General features: G+C 38.3%; 4 protein-coding genes and 1 non-coding gene across 5 annotated transcripts; 2 read left to right on the forward strand and 3 right to left on the reverse strand.

Moving 5' to 3' along the window:
- Window positions 1-1,387: 1,387 nt before the first annotated feature.
- LOC5500934 (magnesium-dependent phosphatase 1) lies at window positions 1,388-6,263 on the forward strand. The gene is made up of 6 exons (XM_001622251.3): window positions 1,388-1,956; window positions 3,406-3,466; window positions 3,740-3,850; window positions 4,385-4,492; window positions 5,430-5,515; window positions 6,136-6,263. The coding sequence occupies exons 1-6, from the start codon at window positions 1,908-1,910 to the stop codon at window positions 6,219-6,221; spliced, it is 501 nt and encodes a 166-aa protein (XP_001622301.1). The 5' UTR covers window positions 1,388-1,907; the 3' UTR covers window positions 6,222-6,263.
- Window positions 6,264-7,266: 1,003 nt separating this feature from the next.
- LOC5500930 (ras-related protein Rab-38) lies at window positions 7,267-8,819 on the reverse strand. The gene has a single exon (XM_032369304.2). The coding sequence runs from the start codon at window positions 8,432-8,434 to the stop codon at window positions 7,703-7,705; it is 732 nt and encodes a 243-aa protein (XP_032225195.1). The 5' UTR covers window positions 8,435-8,819; the 3' UTR covers window positions 7,267-7,702.
- Window positions 8,820-9,560: 741 nt separating this feature from the next.
- Window positions 9,561-11,919, reverse strand: LOC5500935 (biogenesis of lysosome-related organelles complex 1 subunit 4). Its single transcript, XM_032369306.2, has 5 exons — window positions 11,778-11,919; window positions 11,610-11,681; window positions 10,950-11,051; window positions 10,406-10,534; window positions 9,561-10,028 (listed from the first exon to the last, which is right to left on the reverse strand). The coding sequence occupies exons 1-5, from the start codon at window positions 11,895-11,897 to the stop codon at window positions 9,873-9,875; spliced, it is 579 nt and encodes a 192-aa protein (XP_032225197.1). The 5' UTR covers window positions 11,898-11,919; the 3' UTR covers window positions 9,561-9,872.
- Window positions 11,210-11,331, reverse strand: LOC116607881. Its single transcript, XR_004292497.1, has one exon. It is a non-coding gene; the product is annotated as a U4atac minor spliceosomal RNA (small nuclear RNA).
- Window positions 11,920-12,108: 189 nt separating the features above from the next.
- LOC5500936 (small nuclear ribonucleoprotein-associated protein B) lies at window positions 12,109-15,975 on the forward strand. Its single transcript, XM_032369305.2, has 6 exons — window positions 12,109-12,262; window positions 12,341-12,607; window positions 13,076-13,244; window positions 14,372-14,440; window positions 15,076-15,246; window positions 15,582-15,975. Exons 1-6 carry the CDS (start codon window positions 12,260-12,262, stop codon window positions 15,614-15,616), a joined length of 714 nt encoding a protein of 237 aa, XP_032225196.1. The 5' UTR covers window positions 12,109-12,259; the 3' UTR covers window positions 15,617-15,975.
- Window positions 15,976-16,115: the final 140 nt, after the last annotated feature.

Genomic DNA, 16,115 nt, shown 5'->3' on the forward strand with positions numbered 1-16,115 from the left:
CAGCTCGGACAAACAAAATCATTCAGTGTTCTTTCAGGAGTGGAATTCTCGCTATCCTCTTTGAATACCGGTTGTTGTTGTGTCGAATTCGGGAGGTCTTTTTTAACTTTTAGTCGTTCGCGAAATTCCAATATTACATTTTCAAGTTCGTCGTTGGGAAGTTTTGGACTGACCCATAGTCCTTTTGTACGATACATGGTAGATTTGCAGAATCCAGTTCGGTTCTTGTAGTGAGTGTTTTTACCGCATGTACTGCTCGATGGCTAGTACTATAGGGTGGATTTGTTTTGTTTAGAATTGTGCTTGAAAGGAACGCTGGATCTTAGCACGTGGCCACATCAACAACAAAGCACCTGATTGGTCTAAGTAACATCAGACGACGTGAATGAATAATTGATGTCGTTTTTGATTGGCTCGATTTGACATTTGCTTCGCATGATGTCACACGTCAAGGTTATATTTAGCGCATCTGCATTTGGCGCGAAAAGTCCATTGTCCACTGCTACGTCATCACTACATATCTTCTTTCATTTCCGGTTTCTGTTTACCTGTATGCGGCACTAAATAAACACGGCTGTTTAAAAAAAACTAATAGTCTAAATAACTTATCAATGTCTTAAAAGGTGTCAAATAGCTTAGTAAATCAGCATTGAAAGTAATAGATATTGAAAGTCGTTCTCCGCGGTTTTGGTGTGCCGACACAACCGGAGTCAAAGTAGCCAGCGTAGCCTTAAGCCGCTACGCAGGATAGAGTCAAAGTTCAGAACTCCTTGAAAAAGCGGAACATAAAAGCACGTAGAACTTCCGCACGTAGAACAAAAAAAAAATCATATTATAGCTATGGTGAAAGATAAACCGTCATCTTTGTCTAGTTGGGTCTGTTCAATGGTCTCTTGGTCTGTTGCAAAAGCAACAGTTGAATTTTGGTTTAAAGCACTTCGTTCGAGTCGAAGTCGCCCTGCAGTTTTTTTGCCGATGAAGTTTAACTGAGGCAAACCGGCTATGCCATGCTGACGAGTCCTAATAATACGGACGAAACAGCTGTCCATGGTTGCCGAACTGCACGGGTAATAGACTGTGCTAGCGTCCCATCTTGGCCCGACTGGTGCCAATGTGTGTATGCTAGTGTGCTTCTAAAGTTCACAGTTGAATTAGGGCTGACTGGAATACCTGATAGATTGCATTGTGTTGTGACTTGTATCAGGCGCGTTCACAGGGGGGGGGGGGGGGGGGGGGGCGCAGGTTGGTGTCTATGATTGTCACAGATTTGAATCCATTTGTTTTAAAAAGTCGAAGCTCTCACAAGCAACAACCCTTAATAATTGAAAATTGAAAGTTTTTCAGCAGATTTTAGATCGGAAACGTAATGATAGTGTTCATTCAATTTTGAAACAATCATGTGCGTGATCCTTCATATTTTCGCTCTCCATCTCGTCAAATTTCGCGCCACTGTTTAAACTTTGCAAGTCAGTGGGATGGCATGACCAAGAGACCATGGTCTCTTGTTATAACTTATTAAATGCGACTTTAATTCCTGTTATTAACTATATCACATCCGGTTACTTGCTTTGCAGATGATTTATTCAATCAAAATCCAACAATTTTTTTACATCAAACAACAAATATGTTCATACATACCATAATATCGGTATCATTATTATTCGCCATTCTGTGGCTTAGGCTCTGACTGTTCCCCGATGACGACATGACGTCACTCAAGTGTTAGGGTTTCGGATAATGTTCGCAAGGAACGCCTGGTGTATATTGTCCAAAATATTGGAGTCTTGATACGGAGTCGTAGAGAGATGTAGTTTTTATGTAGTTATTTTGTAAAGCAGATTATTTCTGGCTGCCACGACGCAGGCTAAAAGAGATGTTTTAGAACCGACGTTTTATACCCGAACAAAATGGGGACACATGGTGATTGGTTGCCAAAGCTAGTCGTTTTTGATATAGGTAAGCTGATTGTTTTCTTATCGAAGACATACAGGGGACGAAGTTTTTTGTTTATTTTTTTCATTTGTCACAGCCATGTTCATGCAGATTTACAACAGAGCGAACTTAACATTCTTTGTTAAACCAATTACTTTACATTTTTTAGTAAACCAATTAAAACTAACGAGGATGCGAGAAAAGAAAAACGTGCTTTTGACGTGACCCGCAAACCAGCGTGGCAGAGTTTATGAGGCTTGTGGCAATGAAATCTGTGGTTCTCTAATGCTAATTGGCCAACTTTCGTGTATTGAGTTTGATTTAGAGAGAAAAAAAACAAATGATGCATTTTTGCTTCAATCGAACTCTCCCATCCAAGTAAGTGCTCTGAAGATTTCCAGACCAGTCATCAGAAATCAATCATGACGGAAAAACCTGGAAAACGCGCATTTCCAGATAGAGAGAGAAGACACAATTTCTTACAATGGCTATAGGTTCCTTGTATTACAGACTTATTTTCAAAACAAATAACGTGAGGCCGAAGTTCACATAACCAGATTTTGGCTTTTTAAGATAATTTTTCCTTGATCATCATTGCCCTTGTGTATTAGTTCAGGGACAAAAAGCTCAAATTTCAATGACACTTTACAAAAAGTTGCATCAATTTAAAAAAAGTCGCACTTGACATTTTGTTTGCTATAAGTTACTAAGTACTCAGAGAAATTCTCCGCCTTATTCAATGTGAAGTGGGCTTATTTGAAGTGTCACGTCATGTTATTCCATCATGTCTCAGTAAATCAATATCAATCAATGGAAATTGCAATGAAATCAAAAGTCACATGGGCTTTGTAATCAATTTATTGTTTTTTTATTGCTATCGGTTCTTATTAATAATAGGTTTTATTAGTTGATTATGCCACAAGGACTTGCTTAAGTCTTAAAATGTTATGTTGGTAATGGAACCAAGCCGTAGCTCCATGCTGTTATCTAACAAATGTGGACCAGGCTTAATGTTCCCTCCATGCTGTTATCTAACAAGTGTGGACCAGGTTTAATGGTATCTCCATGCTGTTATCTAACAATTGTGGAACAGGTTTAATGGTACCCTCATGCTGTTATCTAACAAATGTTGACCAGGCTTAATGGTACCTCCATGCTGTTACCTAACTAGTGTGGACCAGGTTTAATTGTACCTCCATGCTGTTATCTAACTAGTGTGGACCAGATGTTGCTAGTGTGTATCAGGTTTAATGGTACCTCCATGCTGTTATCTAACAAGTGTGGACCAGGTTGAATGGTACCTCCATGCTGTTATCTAACAAGTGTGGATCAGGTTTAATGGTACCTCCATGCTGTTATCTAACAATTGTGGACCAGGTTTAATGGTACCTCCATGTTGTTATCTAACTATTGTGGACCAGATTTTGCATAAACTAGTGTGTACTAGACTAAAGGCTACCTTATTTTTTGTAGATTACACACTCTGGCCCTTTTGGGTGGATACTCATGTTGATCCTCCATTCTGCAAACAAAGGTAAAATGTGGTAAAAGGTGACTTCAATAACATATAAAAAGGGCTGTAAATCTCAGGGGATGTTATTTTAGGGATGACCTCACCGTAACACAAAAAAAACCACAACAAAGATTGAAAAGACTTTTTCAACCCTTTGATTTTTACCTTATTTTGAATATAAGTTCAATATTTTTTCAACATTTTAATCCTATAAATTTAGAGACAGCAAAGACTATTTATAAGGGAGATTTGAAAAGGAATTTTCAATAAGAAATCATGTGTCCTTATCAATAGTAATGGAAATGTGACAGACAGGAGAGGAAAAAGGATAAAACTATACCATGACGTCATGGATGTATTGTACTGGTTACAGAAGAAAAGTGTACCTCTGGCGGTAGCCTCTAGGTATGTGCTTTCAAATGTATAGTTTTCCTGATAAAATATGTTTAAAGAGATTTAGCTTACCTTTGCTGGGCTTCATTCATTTGTGAAAAGCTTTTATTTTCAAGGCTATTGTGACATACTGAAAAATAAAAAAATGCTGAAAAAAATGGTGAAAATGCTTTAGTGGGGTACCTCTTCCTGTTTTCCATTTCATAATGGAAATAGCCATCAAGCAAATCTCTTTTCTGACTGTTGTTATAATGAAGTGGTGATCCATGTGTAGGATCCTCCAATGGATAGCAAAAGCAGAAAAAGAGATAGCCGTTATTATATAAGACACCCCCAACTGCTTTTATTTGGGTTCCTTCCCTTGGGGTAGAGCCTGCTAAGAAAGGTCACATGCTCAAATCCTATACATTTTTGTATAACAAACTAGCCAAAATGCTATCCTTCTAGAATTTATGTAACCTATGGAATTTTTTTGACCTCCTTTCTTAATTTTGCCCCCCCCCCCCCCTCCCCTCTTGTAATACATGATTTTTTGCTCATTTGTAGAACAAACGAACCAGAGGCAGGAAAAGAATTATTAAAAGTCCTTGATATTGACAAGTTCTTCAAATATAAGGAGATTTACCCTGGATGCAAAGTCACTCACTTCAAAGAGTACGTCCATTAGAAAAAAGAGAAATAATTTTATGCTAGACTGGCTCTGGAGGTGTATCTTCATGCTCTGACTCAGAACCTTTAGATGTCTTGTGACATTTTGCTTGTCAGTTTATGTGAAAGCAAAAAAAAGGGATAGGGAAGATTAAAAATGTAATCCTATCTAGCAGCCAGTCTCATCTAGTGAATATAGGGGGGTGCCCTCTATGTGGGCCGTAGCAGGGGGTGGGGCACTGGGGGCACATGCCCCCCCAACATTTTCAAAAATCAAAAGAAAATGACCGGTAGGGGCATGGCTGTGCCCCCCATTGTTTTTTGAATGTTTCTGTTTTGTACCCCCCAATAATTAGAGGCTTGCTACGGCTATGCATATTCATGAGAATCATACCTGTCAACCTCCGAAAATCTCAAGGCTTGAGAATTTTTTTTGGTGGAAGGGTGGGGTATATTCATTTTTTGGTAGGAGGGGTGGGTTTAACCTTGCAGGCTCATGAACAAATCCACTTATAGATCTCACCAGGGGTGTTATATAAATTGTGCTATGCAAGGGAATTATTGTTTTAAATATTTTAATAGAAAATAGGCAAAAATGACGATCTTCTATAGAATAATTTTTTGGAAGCGATAAAAATCCCTAAAATGTGGGAGATTTGGTGCTCAACGCAGGAGAGAGAGAGAGAAGGGGTCCAAAATCTTGAGACTCACGCCTAATGCGGGAGAGTTGACAGGTATATAGAATAGTGTATTTAATGATCTAGCTTTTGATTAGAAATTACCCACTCGGTTGTCAAAGGGGGTTGCAATCCCTCACTAACTCCCATACCACAGGCTTGCATTGTTTTTTTCTCGTTTTGCAGCTCTCTACCATAATTTGTATCACAAGTTAGGCTCAGTAGTGTCTTTAACCCTGCCTCTACATTTGTTGGATATTTGTTAGGTTTAACAAGCAAAGTGGAATTGCCTTTTCCCAGATGCTATTTTTTGATGATGAACAAAGAAACATTAGAGACATCTCTCATCTAGGTAAGCTAATAAATTGATGTGTGTTCTGTTAAGTATAGGCATTATAGCACTAGAAAACAGTATATAACTATAGATCTACCAAGTTTATGTTCAAACACAAAGGTAAATTGTATATACCTGTCAGGCTGGTTTGTCCCAACTGAACTCCAAAATTCTGGATTACAGGGAACTACCTCTTCGCTGAAGGGGGGTATATTATATATTTTGCTTTCTGGCAGCTCAAAAGGGGGGCGTTAAACCCCCTAAACCCTCTTTCTTGATTAGCTACTGGATTACGTTGTCTTAATTGACAAAGGTCACTCTTTCCTTTTATTCACTAGAAACCATGGCAAAAGTTGTATATAAATTATATGCTAATTGCAATAAAAATCTTGCTGATTGCAATAAAAATATTTTTTTGGGAAACATAAATTTAGGTTGAGGAAAAGAAGATAATTCATTGGGAGGTTTTCAACATAAATATATTAATAGAATAAAATATATTAATAGAGTAAAAAGTACATCCTATGACTCATTTTTTCTCAAAGAATTTATCCAAATCCATTGGTTTCTCAGAAATCCAATTTCCTTAAAAATTGTCTCATTCCATTTCATGTTTGACAACTTTTCATTTTTTTAAGGTGTCACTTGTATACTGGTCCCTGATGGTCTATCAATGGAATTGTTTAAAGAAGGACTCTCTAAGTACAAGCAAAGGTTGACGTGACAGACAGAATGACAATAGTTTAATTAAATGATTTTAATAGTTGACCGCTTGGTATACTTCTCTTCATCAGGGGCGGATCTAGGGGTGAGCTGAGGTGGCCCCCTTTTCCAGACATTTGCCTTAGAAATAACAAGAAATATTTTGAAATCCACAGAAAAACAATGAATCTGCCCCCCCCCCCTTTCTTGAAACTTTTGCTTCCGCCCCCCCTTTTTGAAACTCCTGGATCTGCCCCTGTTTATCCTTTGAAATATTCACATTATTGCTGTCACTTTGTCAGTTATTACTGAACCTCCCTCCCCCCCACACACACATACACACATGCTGCATTTCCCTAAAAATATTGCCAGTGCGAGGCCTGGTTTATGGACACTTGGAAAAGCATCTGTCAAAGGCTAGCCTTGAAGAGTCATGATTTTTTTGTTAATTTTAAAGATGCTCTCAACTGGTTTGAATCCCATTACCAGTCAACCTCCACCTGATACCTGCCAACCCCAGAAAATCTAAAGGCTTGAGAATTTTTTGGGGGAAAGAGTTCAATGCTCTATGGAACCACTGCATGTAGCCATTCAAACTTTGGTGGCAAAAATGGGCTAATACATAAGGGTTTTTTTAATTACTCATAGGAAACAGGCAAAGTATAGTATTTCATATAAAAGAATTTTTTCAGAAAACTATTTAAAAAAGCAAGAGATTTGGTGCTGCAAGCGGGAGAGCGATAGAAGAAGTTCAAAATCTTGAGACTCCCACCTTGTACAGAGGAGTTAACAGGTATACATCCCATTAACAGGCAAACCAATGAACACTGTAAGGTATTAATGTTCATGACAAAGGATATTGTGGGAGCAAGTCTAACATGCCAAAATGTATGTGAATGGTCAAGACCACAAAGTCACTGTGAATTAATAAATTTATGATGTAATTATTTGCTATGGGGGCAAAGAACCAAATGTAATTACCATATGGTGTCAAATTCAAGAAGCCCCCTGTCTAGCTCTTATCGTGTTTTATCTTCCAAATTACAGCAATAAGTTGACAATCTCAATGAGGAGCAAATAAATAGTAATTTAATGAGCATTATATTATAGCTAGAAGTAGCTTTTTTAAATCATTTTTTTTCTTCATTATAGAATTTTGTTTTAAGTTATTCTTCTGTATTTGAGATTCTTTTGACATGTCTGCATCATGGGTTTGAACCGTCATCCGCGGAAGGAAATAGAAACACAGAGCTTGACATAATTACCGTCAGACAATCATTCCATTCAATAACCTTTTGAACGTTATAAAGTTAACCCAGATGTTGTAATGACGAGGAACGAAAAAAATCTGACAACCTTGGAATAGTTGTCTAGGTAAAACCTAACATTATTTCTCTTTTATATTAAAGTTATATTTGTCCGGGATACTTTTAAAACAAAGAGCTCAAACCGGAAGTCACGATTGGTTCAAACCGGAAGCTGGTTTGGCGTCGTTTTGGCTCATTACGAATTAAGCTTCCGTTTGAATATTTCTTGCACCAAACAATCTACTGCCTGTTCCATAACCCCTGTGTATCCCAATCCATATCTTGAATTTAATTCAAACCAGCCGGCGAATCCATGTTTTGCGCAAAAACGGTCCATAACTTCCTTGCTTTCTGCAGTCTTTCCTTTCCCAATCCATTCCATCGGTTTCCCACGCTTGGAGGGAGGTATATTTTCCACTACTAACACCATAGGCACGCTACCAGAGTTCGCTTCTTTCACTTTCTCGCTCCATTTCAACGCACTGCTGAGTCGCGAAGGGCTCTTAGGGCCCCAAAACACTAGCGCTCCGGAGCAATTTCGACAATACACAGCAGTCATCTTTAGAAAGCGCTCGTGCTCGGCAACATCCCAGAATTGCAATTTCACCGTGGAGTCCTTCTTTTTGTCTGTTTCTCTCCATTCTATAAAGTGTACATAGAAATCCACCCCTATAGTAGGCTTCTGGTAGAAGCTCAATGGTCTGTTGTGAATATAGTCAGATAGGAAACCTCCTTTTTTCCCGAAGCCTGTATAATCCCCAACACACATGATTTTGAATGTATGGTCGCTCGCTCTGCTTTTCAGTTTACTATAGTACTCTTCGTCCCGGTTCCCCATTGTGTTAAGAGCTGTTAACTCCATCTCGGGGTTTTCAGAATTTGATTCTTCGCTGTCCTCCGTCTCCGATCTCGTTTGCACGACGTCCATATTTAGATTATTTCTACTTCAACGGCAGTGCTTTATCAACTGAGGAAGCGTGGCAAATTACTAATCACGATGGCATTCGGAAATGAAATTTGAGATGGGAAATTTCATATCAATAGTGCTTTATCTTTCAATGATCCTCTTAGCTTCTGAAACTTTCCTTGGAGATCTGTGGAACCAAGAGTAGATTTGGGTTATCCACAGAATGCTTGCACTAAGCGCTATTTGAATACGGCACTCAATGCTTGTGTCAATCAAAACAAAGGCGCCGTCTTTCGTGCATGCACGAAAATCACTCAAATGTTATGAAGTGGATTTCTCTTAGCACCAGTATGTAATGAACCCATCAGGAGAAACCAAACTAAATAAGCCCAAGGTAGCCTCCAGGAAAAATTAATAGTAACAACCACCAGAATATAAATATTGACAGAATCGGAATAAATGTTTAATGCTTTCCAAGTTCCCTAAGGCAAAAACAAGACGCCTCTTTAAACATTGCACCTGTACAATAATTAAAGTTATTACTTCGAAATTTGAACCTATACTGACACCCCTATTGACACTTTTTTGGCAATGGTTTTTGGCAATGGATAAGTTTAATATTTGGTGAAATGGCTTAACGTCGTACGTCACAAAATTTTCTCTATTGGTATGATGAGAAAAACTAGTCTTAAATACAAAAAGTTGTTTTGTCAAGGATAGTCCTATGAATGATTATTTTTGTTGCATCTTTGAATAGCCTTTGATAATAAAAAAGACAAAGCGAGGTTTTGATGAGGGGGTCGGTGGGGCATGCGCTAGTCAGAAATCGACGCGCAAAAAGTTTTAGACACGGTAATTTTTAAAAAATAAATATATTCTCACGCTTCTTTGAATGTAAAAAAAAGGCCCAATAAGGATTATTTCCATCACGATTCACGTATTCATACGATTCAATGATCAACAAAAACAACAAAAACAGCGCTACAGAAGGGGCTTCTAATTCGCTCTTCCAGAGGGGGGGGGGGGGGGGGGGCATTTCTACTGCATCTTTACATCTTACAAATATTTAAATGATGCCTCACATAAATCTTTCTCTTTAAATAAATTGTCAAGAAGCTAAAGGGGGAGGGTGGGAGCAAATATCTTCTTTACCTTGCTCTGTTTTCTTTAATACAATGCACTGTACAACCAATGGCATCTTTTCTTTTTGTTTTCACCTCCATTCGCCAGTAATTTGTGATTCATGTAATATATTTGAGTGAATTACCATCTAATATTTTAATATTTTTACATTTTATAATACATTTTTTTTCGTACCTATTTACCCCAAACATTTCCTACTTTTTCGATGATGGATATCAAACAAAATCATTGCAAACACAACTGTTGTGTGCTCGACCCACCCCTAGATATGCCATGGTTACATGATCTTCTAACCATACATTACGCTATCATATACTCAACTAATGCCTTCAGTCCTGTGTTCTGTGTCTAACCTCTTTCCTAGCCCCTGGTGTTTTTCTTCATGTCTTGGGCCGAAAAAACTGGATGTTGAGAAAACCTCTGGTCGTTTCCATTCTGTTTTAGGGGTTTCTATAGACACTGGCTGTTTTTTCTGAAATTTAAAAATCAGGTTGTTCTGTAAAAACATGTACTCCAAGGAAAAGTAATTTACAAAAAGTTGATTGGCTGCTATAGATAAAAAGATAAAAGCCTTTGCTTGCGCACATGTGCAGCAGATGTACTAAGTAATATAATAAAATGTTTCCCCCCTTTAATCAGTACTTGCCAAATACTAACCATGTGCTACTACTACTAACCAAATAGATCCTCTGCATTTACTCCCTTTCACAGAAAATTCCTTTCTTTTATCTTTCACAAATGGTTGAGAAAAGATTACTTCTTTTCTTTGGTCAAGAGTGTGAGTTGACACACATAAGCAAAACAATTTTAAACAATTTATTGAAGCTTAGTAAAAATTCGGTAGGTCACCTTTGTAAGTCCAAGGTAAGGAATGGAGTGTAGTACTTTCTTGATGGAGTGGGTACCAAGATCTTCTTCAGCAATATCCACAGTCTCTTCCATTTCATCAACGTTCCTTCTTACTGTCCTTAGAAAGGCCTATTTCAAGTCACAATGTTAGTATTCATAGATGAAACAAATTGTGTACATATCAGGATTTTTAAAGGGGGGGGGGTTAATGTTAGGGGAAAGGGAACATAATGGTGAGCATATGGCAAGGGAAAAAACTTCACACAAAATCAAAATTGGCTGGTTGTGCAGGGTATGCTGAGAAAAAATTTTGAATCCTGTTTGCTAATGTTAATTTTGGCAGTTTATTTTTAGATTTTTACTAAAAAAAGACCACAAATGCAGTAATCCAGTTAACTCTTACTGTAACTGGCACTGATCCATAACAGGATTTCATTTGCTTTTCATATTCACTTGGGATTTTACTTGGCTGTATCTATAATAGCAGGCAAAAGTTGACAATATCCATTTATCAATGAAAGTCACAGTTGACAGTATTAAATACCTCAAGGTGATCTATCTTGTTAAAGATTGAAGGCAGTTCTTGACACTTATTGCAAAGCTCAGGTAGGGATATAAACAGAATCTGAGACGAGTCATTTCTTATCTGAAAAGAAAAAAACATGATTTTATTTCTTTTGAAAATATGACTGAAGAAATATCACTTTACTCAACTTCCATACAGATAACAACTAACACTGCAGACATTTTTGTAATCAATGTCAATATTAAAATTATTGTTTGGGTCTTTCCATGATAGGAAAGTTTTCCAAAAATTGCACCAACCCTTTTCAGAGTGGTGACATAGTGTTGTAGTTTCAGGTGTCAGCAGAGCAATTCTCACTTGTCGATCACGGAACTGCCGCTCAACCCCCGATAAGGACGTTGCTCGGTAGGGAGGACTGGTAGAGACTATACCAAGTACCACAAAAACAAACCATGTGGGACATCGATTTAAAACATAAAAGTTGAAATTCTTGGATTTATTACCACAGATAAAGCTTTAAAACAACAGCATTAAAATAAGGACGCATTTGCCTTTAAGGAAATGTAGTAATAAATGACATTTCGTAGAAAGGAGCGCTTCCTGCCTTTGCACATGCGTCGTAAAGAACAGAGCTCAAAATTTATGCAAATATAGACCACAAAAACATCTGAGACATACCGTATCAGCAAGGTGTGAAAACTCGTCAAGCTTTGCTAGCATCTCCTCGATTATGGCTTCGATGCCTTTGACCTGAAAGAGGAAATAATCTGTTTTGGCTGTTTTGGTTTGAGAATGAACTTGCCACTATGACGCGGCTACAGAAAACCCTAAATACAATATTTTCACCTCATTTCTCACGTCGACGTCTATATAAGGTGCATAGTCACTAGCGCATTTTCGTAGGTCTATGCTTGGCTGTTTGTTTATTTCGACTCGTTGGGACTCAGTTTCCCTGCTTTGCGCCATTTTGATTTCTCTTGTTCTATGAATAACACGTGATTTAGATTCGCGGGCTCGCGCAGTGAGGACACAGGGAGCCCGCTTAATTTTTATTGAAAAACTTTTTGCGTTATTGTTGGATTATAAATGTTACCACGAATTTACAACTGTTTCGTTCTATAAAATAGTTTTATTTGTATAAAGTCATGAATCTAGTCCTTCTTTTGCATTACGTTCATTCAATATATTTTTCTGTCTGCTAACCTGGTCAGCGGTATACCCCATGGGACGTTGCCGAACGTTGTCTTGTAGCGTCTGTCAAGAAGAAGAAAGTTTCTGTAAACTAACTTTTCAATCCGGCGGGTAGAGAGACCATCTCAACTACCAAAATGGTAAAAATGATAATTTTCTCTTCCTTTATAGTCACTCTAGCCATTTATGTTGATATTTTCGTTGTTTTTCCTCCTCAGCCGACGATAGGCAAGAGTTCGAAGATGCTTCTGCATATCAACTATAGGATGCGATGCACGCTTCAAGATGGCCGCGTCTTTATAGGGACATTTCTTGCCTTTGATAAACACATGAATGTCATATTAGGAGACTGTGATGAATTTAGAAAAATAAAGGGCAAAAGCAGTAAAGCCCAGGAGCGCGAGGAGAAAAGAGTTCTTGGCTTGGTATTACTTCGAGGAGAACATCTCGTTTCTATGACTGTGGATGGGCCACCAGTCGCTGATGTAAGTTAACTCAGATTGCGATCATTGTGCTTGGTTATTTACGGAGTGAGACAAGTTATATTATGAATTTAACACTCGCTTTTTAGTATCCCCTGCTCTGTGGATGGTGTAACAGACAATATAATTGATAGTCCACAAAATAAGAATAATATTAAAATGTTCTATAGTATTTGTATTGCAGTATAAATCTATTTGAAATGTATTTTTCCAACCCTCTACCCTAGGACGCATTGTGAAATACAATACATTGTTTGTTTTTTTGTAGTACATAAAGGCGCACATTTTTCCTTAAAAAGGACAAAATCTGGATGCGTCTTTTACATCTAAAAAGTATTTTGATATTTACATATGTTTTGGCTGAGCTAACCCTGAATCTCTAGATGCCCCATTTACACTATACACACCTATTCTAAAAAGCGTCTAAATAACGTAACAACTACCTTACAATAACTTCTTTTATTGTTTCAGGACAAATCCAAAAGTCTTGGAGCAAATGCTGTTCCTGGCACAGGAATGGGTAGAGCAGCAGGACGTGGTGTTCCCGCGCCCATCGCACCGACAATACAAGCTCCTCCTGGTCTGAGTGGCCCTGTCAGGGGAGTAGGGGGACCCGCCCAGCAGTTAATGACACCCCAAGGTAAGCGCTATGCATGATGGAGGAAAAGTGACCTCTATGCATGATGGAGGAAAAGTGACCTCTATGCATGATGGAGGAAAAGTGACCTCTATGCATGATGGAGGAAAAGTGACCTCTATGCATGATGGAGGAAAAGTGACCTCTATGCATGATGGAGGAAAAGTGACCTCTATGCATGATGGAGGAAAAGTGACCTCTATGCATGATGGAGGAAAAGTGACCTCTATGCATGATGGAGGAAAAGTGACCTCTATGCATGATGGAGGAAAAGTGACCTCTATGCATGATGGAGGAAAAGTGACCTCTATGCATGATGGAGGAAAAGTGACCTCTATGCATGATGGAGGAAAAGTGACCGCTATGCATGATGGAGGAAAAGTGACCTCTATGCATGATGGAGGAAAAGTGACCTCTATGCATGATGGAGGAAAAGTGACCGCTATGCATGATGGAGGAAAAGTGACCTCTATGCATGATGGAGGAAAAGTGACCTCTATGCATGATGGAGGAAAATACTGCATACATTATATTAGAACCCTGTTAACTTGGATCCTCAAGGCAAACAAGTTTGAGTTTAACAGGGAGTTGAAGTAGCCCAAGTAAATATGATTGTCTGTTTCAGCTCACTGAAAGCTCGAGTTATCTGTGTATTAGGGTTGCACTTTATTTTGCTTTTTTTTTCCATCCTCCTTTCATCCTCTTTTGATTTCTTTCACCAAGTCCTTTTCCAAATTGCAAACCAGATGTACTTATATAGTCATATAAACTCTTTGTCATGGCATTTTCAAGAGACAAGAGAATTGTCTTTAATTGAGTGATTATAGAGGTCATTGCTTTATTGTTTTTCATAGATAGGGAAATTGAAAGTAAAAAAAAAGTACAACTATGTATGAAGCTAGCTATTTTTCCTTTTACATTCATTGAGTGCATTCCTTTTAACCTCTGCCAAAATGGTAAAAGCATCAAATCAAATTTACTCATCTCAAAAGCTATTTTTTAGCAATTTCTCTAGGACCAGTGATGATCAGTTGTTTTGACAGCATCCAAAACAGTTATGTCATTGACCTTACCCTACAGTATTAAAGTAGTTATTTTAGCTTCACACTCATGATATCTTCGCTATTTAGGCGGACCACCTGGCATGGGAGGACCCCCCGGTATGCGGCCGCCACCACGAATGGGAGGTCCACCTGGAGGTTTGTACTGTGTCTTACACATTTGGAGAAAAACTACATTCTTGACATTGATTCATGTTTACCTTATGCTTGTTTTGTGTTGTTTGTTTCCCCTCAGTTATGCTTAGCCAATCAGGGGCTACAACAAGAGCTAACTCATTTGTCATTCTGCCATTACACATTTACATATCTACTTACTAATAATGATACTTAATACTTATTTGCAACATACATCAGGGGCGGTAAGGGTTATTTTTGCGAACCGTGGACGACCTTTTTCGTTTATCACGAATCGTGAAAAGGGCAAATTTAAAACTGTGATCCGTGATTGCTCCCTTCGCCATAATTCGTGAATGGTGAAATTTGATCAGGGTGAATGATGATTTCCAAGTAAAGATCGATCCCTGTCGTCAGTTTATTGGAAACATAATTTCTGATTATTGAGACTTGTGAAATGTGTAGGACCCCCCCCCCCCCCCAATCCCTGTCAGTGTGTGGATTAATTATATGACTGAAAAAAAAAATCATATCAAACAACCCACTCCCTTGTGAACCCAAATTTTATTTTGATAGCCTGAAGCATGTACATGAAATACCATATCAGCTCTTTATAACTGCTTGTGCAAATTGACTACTGCCTTGTTCTGTGTTCAAAGGTCCTGGCATGAATGCAGGTCGTGGTGGACCGCCCCCTGGTATGATGAACATGGGGCCACCAAGCCTTATGGGAAGAGGTGGCCCCCCTGGCATGGCCCCACCTGGTATGATGCCCCCAGGAATGAGAGGCCCCCCTGGACGCATGCCTCCACCTGGTCTGATGGGAAGAGGTGAGACCTAAACATTTTTTGTTTTGCCCTTTTAATGATGGGCACTTGATGTTATTAGAATATGTTGTCTTTGGTGTTACTGTACACTCAGTCATTTTTTTTGTCATTTTGCTTGGTGAATCAACCCTTTTACATGTTTTTCAGCTTTCCTTAGATGGGGGTCAGCTGTTTTTTACTTTTCCTCTTTGTAAAATACAACAAAATCAATTTGTACCAGAATCCTTGATATTTGTTTGGTGTCTGAAATTATGGTTAGTTGGATGCACAATGTGCTGAACACCATCTCGTACATGTGGTACCTTTTTTTATGTGATAACCATACCCATTTTCCACAGGTCCACCGCCCGGTATGAGACCACCTCCCCATTAATCGCACTGGATAAGGTGATTTGTGCAAAGCAAGTGTATACGACAAGATTAGGTATCTAGTTGCCCTATTTGGGCAGAGGCTGGTCCAAAAAAAAAACCTCTCGGTAGATCAGTAGAAAAAAATACAAATTCTTGCTCTACACCTCATACTATAAGATGCATTGTGGTCTTAGCTTGAAATGTGAGATGCAAAGATCAGTAGTAGGTGAAATTTTGAGTTCACATCAGATTCAAGCTCTACTTTATCAGAAGTAATACCATGTTCTCTTCTCAAACACTGTTATATTACTCTTCTACACAATAATGTAAATACATTCATGTTTTTAATGTGCATTGTAATAAAACATTGGTTTCCTTGAATATCTTTTTTTATTTAATCAATACCCAACAATCACCTTGCATAATAAACAACCCTCAATATTTTAAAAGATTTAGGGTGAAGTGGCAATGGGGAAAAAAAAATTTTAATGTAAGTCAAGACGAAATTGAGCCCTTCATGC

This window comes from Nematostella vectensis, chromosome 13 (genome assembly GCF_932526225.1).
Source record: "Nematostella vectensis chromosome 13, jaNemVect1.1, whole genome shotgun sequence".
Taxonomy (NCBI): domain Eukaryota; kingdom Metazoa; phylum Cnidaria; class Anthozoa; order Actiniaria; family Edwardsiidae; genus Nematostella; species Nematostella vectensis.

What these genes read in the sequence shown, in the direction of transcription:
- LOC5500934 (XM_001622251.3), top strand. Translation starts at nt 1,908, where the DNA reads ATGGGGACACATGGTGATTGGTTGCCAAAGCTAGTCGTTTTTGATATA. An exon ending in CCTCTGGCGGTAGCCTCTAG is followed by an intron (nt 3,851 to 4,384) that starts GTATGTGCTTTC and finishes GCTCATTTGTAG; the next exon opens with AACAAACGAACCAGAGGCAG. An exon ending in AAAGTCACTCACTTCAAAGA is followed by an intron (nt 4,493 to 5,429) that starts GTACGTCCATTA and finishes GATATTTGTTAG; the next exon opens with GTTTAACAAGCAAAGTGGAA.
- LOC5500930 (XM_032369304.2), bottom strand. Translation starts at nt 8,434, where the DNA reads ATGGACGTCGTGCAAACGAGATCGGAGACGGAGGACAGCGAAGAATCA.
- LOC5500935 (XM_032369306.2), bottom strand. Translation starts at nt 11,897, where the DNA reads ATGGCGCAAAGCAGGGAAACTGAGTCCCAACGAGTCGAAATAAACAAA. An exon ending in TTTCACACCTTGCTGATACG is followed by an intron (nt 11,052 to 11,609) that starts GTATGTCTCAGA and finishes TTTTCTTTTCAG; the next exon opens with ATAAGAAATGACTCGTCTCA. An exon ending in ACAAGATAGATCACCTTGAG is followed by an intron (nt 10,535 to 10,949) that starts GTATTTAATACT and finishes GACTTGAAATAG; the next exon opens with GCCTTTCTAAGGACAGTAAG.
- LOC5500936 (XM_032369305.2), top strand. An exon ending in GCAGTTAATGACACCCCAAG is followed by an intron (nt 13,245 to 14,371) that starts GTAAGCGCTATG and finishes TTCGCTATTTAG; the next exon opens with GCGGACCACCTGGCATGGGA. An exon ending in AATGGGAGGTCCACCTGGAG is followed by an intron (nt 14,441 to 15,075) that starts GTTTGTACTGTG and finishes CTGTGTTCAAAG; the next exon opens with GTCCTGGCATGAATGCAGGT.